Source organism: Galeopterus variegatus, unplaced genomic scaffold (assembly GCF_000696425.1).
Source record: "Galeopterus variegatus unplaced genomic scaffold, G_variegatus-3.0.2 Scaffold10233, whole genome shotgun sequence".
Lineage (NCBI taxonomy): Eukaryota > Metazoa > Chordata > Mammalia > Dermoptera > Cynocephalidae > Galeopterus > Galeopterus variegatus.
The window spans coordinates 1,308-7,134 of NW_007736344.1; the positions used below are offsets into that span (position 1 = coordinate 1,308).

A 5,827-nucleotide genomic window follows, 5' to 3' on the forward strand; every position below is an offset into this window, starting at 1 on the left:
GAAAGTTTGTTAATTTCACCTTATCTCCCCATTCCTGGTTCTTGACACACATTTGTATCATCTCTATGTCCTGGCTCTGGTGTCTCTGGGGAGCCAGAAAGAATCTTCAAGCTGCCTCCCTAGTGTGTGTGTTTCTCTTAAAAATTACCGAATATTTTAAGTAATCAGAACAGTACAGGTAGTCTATTTTTAAATGATGACCGCTTAACCTTTCCTAGAACTAACAATTATTGACAGTCCACTGTACAAAATCCAGGTTTTAAAATAAGTAACAAAACAATATGCAAACAGAAGACAACCTTTCTTTAATTTTCCTCCACTAGAATCCAACCTTTCCTACTATGGTGTTTGCCTCTCTGGTGTTATTGCTCTTGCTGGCCTAGAAAACACATATTGGATTGTCCTGTCACCCCGTCTCTTCCATCAGATTCATCAACAACATGGAAACCAGAAACCAAACAGGTGTTGCAAAATTCTTTCTCATGGAGGTGACAGAGGATCCAGAACTGCAGCCCCTCCTCTTCAGCCTGCTCCTGTCCATGTACCTGGTCACCATCCTGGGAAATCTGCTCATCATCCTGGCTGTCATCTCTGACTCCCACATCCACACGCCCATGTACTTCCTTCTCTCCAATCTGTCCTTTACTGACATCTGTTTAAGCACAACCACCATCCCCAAAATGCTGCTCAACATCCAAACACAGAATCAGAGCATCACTTATAATGGTTGCCTCACCCAGGTCTGCCTGGTCCTGGTTTTCACTGGTATGGAAAGTTGCCTTCTTGCAATAATGGCTTATGACCGTTATGTGGCCATTTGTCACCCACTGAGGTACACAGTCATCATAAGCATCCATCTGTGTGGCCTGCTGACTCTACTCTCCCTGTTGGTGAGCATTTTGGATGCCCTGGTTCAGAGCCTGATGGTGCTGCAGCTGATCTTTTGCACAGATGTTGAAATCCCCCTCTTCTTCTGTGAAGTTGTTCAGGTCATCAAGCTCGCCTGTTCGGATGCCCTCATTAATAACATTCTGATATATTTTGCAAGTAGTGTACTTGGTGCTATTCCTTTGTTTGGAATAATTGTCTCTTATGCTCAAATTGCCCTCTCAGTTTTGAGAATGCCTGCAGCAGGAGGAAAGTATAAAGCTTTTTCCACATGTGGGTCTCACCTCTCAGTTTTGTTCTTGTTCTATGGGACTGGTTTGGGGGTGTACATTAGTTCCGCAGTTACTGAATCATCCAGAATCACTGCAGTTGCTTCAATGATGTACACTGTGGTCCCTCAAATGATGAACCCCTTTATCTACAGCCTGAGGAACAGGGACATGAAGGGAGCTTTGGGGAAACTCATTGGTAAGATGATTTCTCCTTCGTGATGATGTCATCTACTTTGGACTGGGGTTTCTAGAATAAGTCAACATGACTGAAATCCTTGGTGAATCAGAATGCCTGACTCTTGCATCTAAAATGATTAGTTAACATAATGGATAAGCATATTGTTATTTGGTATTGAAATCTGACTTGCTTTTCCTATACCTCTGTGATGTCTCAAAAATGAGTTCCATTCTCTAAGCTCCATTTCTTTGTGTGGCACATTTACAAAGTTAACCTGAGACAAGTGTTGTAGTGATATGGTTGAAACATTCTCAGAAGAAAAGTAGATATTTCACACTCTGGGGTGAGAATCCAAAGAAAGCTGTGTTCAGCACAGGCCTGACCTAATAGAAGGACCATGTGAATTGCACACCAGAGTGACACCTTCTGTGAGTCACAGAAACTGATTATTCATACCACAATTCAGTAATTTCAGAGATCATTCATTGGTAAACTGTGTCTGTGCACATCAATATCAGCATCCACTATACTCAGTTGCATCAGTTTTATCATATATAAAATTATTATAATTAGATTATGTCAGTGGTTTGAGATAATTGTGAGATATGTTAATCAGTGAAGAAAAGTCTGTTTCTAATAATTGAAAAATATTCTGAATATAATAAGCTCAAACAATAAAAAGAGTTATATTTCTTTGCAAAGATATCAGAGGTAAGGAACGTGGAGGATAATTCATTCATTTCTCCATGCGGTGGCTTTCTCCTATGGTTTCTTCTCCTCATGGACACAGACATGGCATCATATCCAGACATGACATTAGGGACAGAAATCTGAATGCCCTTTCCCCCATCTATTGATAAATGAGGATGCTTGGAGTCATCCAGAAGGTATCTCCTTTAATCTCATTGCTGAGAAATGGACCATATGCCCTTTCTTAACCCAGCTTCTGGTGAAGGGGAAGTGATTAGTATGAGAGCCTTAGACTGACCATATAGAGTGTAATTCCTGTCTTGAAGTTTGCTCTGATAAGCACTACAGATACTTAATGTCTGACACCTAGTAAGTACTCAATATAATTACATAGTATCATGTAATTATATCTTGCATATAATTATATTCTTATAATCCTATTATTCTCATGTATTTTCCCATTTACTTCAACAATAGATTTGTTTTCTTTATTGTTGTATTTATAAATACAGCTACTTTTTTGGTCTGAGTAATAGAATTAAACAATTATTAGATCAGTGAGGCAAAGATTGGTAATCTTCTTGCAGCATCTTATTTGCTTTGAAACATTCTCCTTGAAATAAATGTCTGACTTTTCACTTTTCTCCTCAGTCATCTTGCTGTGTTTCTTACACATCTCTTTTGAAGTCCACAGGGAATTGTAATTAAATAAAAGTAATTGTATCATTGATGTGTTAGAGAATGCACTGCAGCCTTGGGGCTCCCATGAAAATCTCTTTCATGTGTCTTTACAAGAAAGGTTATTCTACGAAGAAGTACTTTAGTTTGACAAGGAGATATTGAGTAACACAAGACAGGAATAAAAGGAAACTGGCAATTTAGTGACATCACTTTTTCCATATCCACCCCAAAAGTAGGCCCATTACTCAGAATCATCTGAGTGGGTACGGGAATGAAAAGAGTGGAGGTGTCAAAGGATACTCAGAGGAGTGGCAGGAGATCCTTCTGTTGCGGTTGTCATTAGAGGTTGGGAGGGGATTTATTGTGGTTTATAGAACACCTGCAGAGACGAATTTCATGAAGTCTTTGCTCATAGGGTGGGTTCCCTAATGTAACCCTAGAACCACTGACTTTGAATCACTGAGTAGACATGTGATGGATGCTCATGTATTTGTAGTAATCAAAAATCTTTATTATTTTTTTATACAGCTCTGAATTACCATGTAATGTCCTTTCATTTCAAACTGGTGTCATTTTATTTCAACCCTTTAACATTTCTTGTAGAGCAGGCCTATGATACCAAACTCCCTCAGCTTTCATTTGTCGAAAGACACCTCATTTCTCCTTCACTTTTTTGAGGAGGAACTATGAAATTCTAGGTTGAAGTCTGGCTGGTTAGCTGAGTTGGTTAGAGTGCAGTGCTATGACACCAAAGTCAAGGGTTTGGATCCCCAAACTGGCCAGCTGCCAAAAAAAATCTAAAATTCTAGTTTGAAATATTTTTAGCAACTTAAATATGTCACTACTGCTAAATTCCTGCTTCCATTGTTCTGAGGAGAAATCCACTGTTAATCTTAATAAGGATCCCTTGTCTGTAATAACAAGGCACTTCTTTCCTGCTGCTTGTGAGATTCTCTCTTTGACTTTGGCAAATTGATAATAATGTGTCTTGGTGTGAGTCTCTTTGAGTTAATCCTACATACAGTTCTTTGAGGTTCTCAGATTTATCAAATTTGGGTAGGTTTTGGCCATTTATTTCTTCAGATATTCTTTCAGCTCCTTTATTTTTCTGTACTCTTCCTGGGAGTCACATAATGAATATGTTGGATTGCTTCGTGGTGTCTTGTAGGTCTCTTAAACTATGCTCACTTTTTAAATTCTTTTTTCTTTCTGCCTCTCAGAATCTAAAAATTAGATTCTCCCCAATGGTTTGCTTTTTAGTGTTTTTAGTTGTTGAATGCAGTAGCAGTCCATTTGTTTAGTAACTTTCCCAAAATACATTTGTAAAGACTGTATTCCTTGTTGCATGTGATTACTGACGTTTATGTTCCTTAGCTTTGTTCACCTAGTGCTTGACAGAGATTTCTTTGGATTTCAGAAGCTAATACAAACAAAAAACAAATAATACACCTTTCTCAGTCTTTGTGGATTGTATCTGTGCTGTGGCACTCTTTCATGACTTAGACAGTCTTTCCCTAAGCCTAGGAATCAGACAATGTGAAAGCTTAGGGTCTTCACTGGTCCCTTCTGAGTGTATATTTTGCCATGGTCATACTGATGGCTTTCTAAATTCCCTCAAATGCAGGGCTGCTTTTTGATGTCCTAATTTCCTAAAGAAACTTTCTACAGTTTTGTTTCTGGCCTTAAAAGTGGTGTATTGTATATTTAGATTGTATCTCTTATTCTCAGCATCATCTGAAATATTAATTTCATTTTCAGTGTTTTGGTACAATATCTACTGATTTCTAAGCTTGAATTCTGAGTTATGCTAAACAGAGACTAATGCATTGTGTCAATTTTCTAGGTAGCTCCCAGATGGGTTACAGAAGACATATACAATGATGTGAGAAAATGTTCACTCTGTTTCTTCCAGAGACATGAACCAGGGTCTCACCTGGGGACACAGGCTACTGTTGTTTCATTACTAAGATTTCTGCCATGCTGGGGAGGGGATGGGGGCAACGGCAAATAAAAACATCACACAACTTTTCTACTATATTGAAATTGCCTTTTCCTTGATTCAGCACTCAGTTTGTTGCTGAAACTATGGACTGTTTTCCAAAGTTCTGACAAAGATAGTTTTGATAGTTTCTACTTGTTTTTTGATGTTTTCTTGAGGGGCTAAGTGCTTGAAGCTGCTTACACTGCTGTTTTGTTAGTGTTACTCTTCCATGCACAGTCTTGTGTGATTACAAGCAGTATAGTAGAAACTTCTGAATATAATGTGAAGAAATAGAATTGAATGTGGCATGCATAGACCTATGCCTTAGAATTAGCTTTTTCTCAATACCACACATCCTCACTCATAAGTGGGAGCTAAGAGAAAAAGAAGGAAGGAAAGAAAGATCACAGTGGTGCATTGGACTTGCAGAAGAAGAGAACACACCTAAGGTTCTTGGGGGTTTGGGGGTGAGGAAGAGAGAGGGAGGGAGGTTGGGGAGAGGCTGTGTGGGGGACATGGTTAAAAATTGCAATTTGTGATAATGGCCATGCTGATAGTATTTATCCGATCATCACATCTTGGGCACAGGTGGTGACAGTCAGCTTTGTAACCCATGAATATGCCTAATCAATACAAAATAAATAAATAAAATAATGTGTTTTCTCTCATTATTTTTTCTATGTTATCACTTGTATTTTACAGGTAATCTATATATACTTACATAATAAACTATATCTTTTTGGTCCATCTCCAGTTTTATTCCTTTTTCTCCCAAATTTATGAATTTGTATTTTTCTTATCCATGCATTTACATGCATTAGTTACATATCTTGTCAATAAATAGTATGTAGCAATGTTTTGCACTTTCATTGTATAGATGTTAAAATGAACAATCATTTTGCAAAGTGCTATCTTTAGACAACATTAGATTTTTGAGATCCATGTTAATATATACAGATCTATCAATAGACAAATGGATAAACGTGGCATATTCATAAAATAAAACACCATATTGGAGTTAATAAATAAACTGTATTTTTTTTTCCTTTTTGTCTTTTTTCGTGTCTGGCAACGGATCGCAACCCTCAGTGTCGCACCCGTACCGGACCGGGACCGGCAACGGCGGATTGCAACCCT

At 38.2% G+C, this 5,827-nt stretch overlaps 1 protein-coding gene across 1 annotated transcript; it reads left to right on the forward strand.

Moving 5' to 3' along the window:
• Positions 1-425: 425 nt before the first annotated feature.
• On the forward strand, positions 426-1,379 carry LOC103609875 (olfactory receptor 7G1-like). The gene has a single exon (XM_008594142.1). It carries the CDS (start codon positions 441-443, stop codon positions 1,377-1,379), a length of 939 nt encoding a protein of 312 aa, XP_008592364.1. The 5' UTR covers positions 426-440.
• The last annotated feature ends 4,448 nt before the right edge of the window (positions 1,380-5,827 follow it).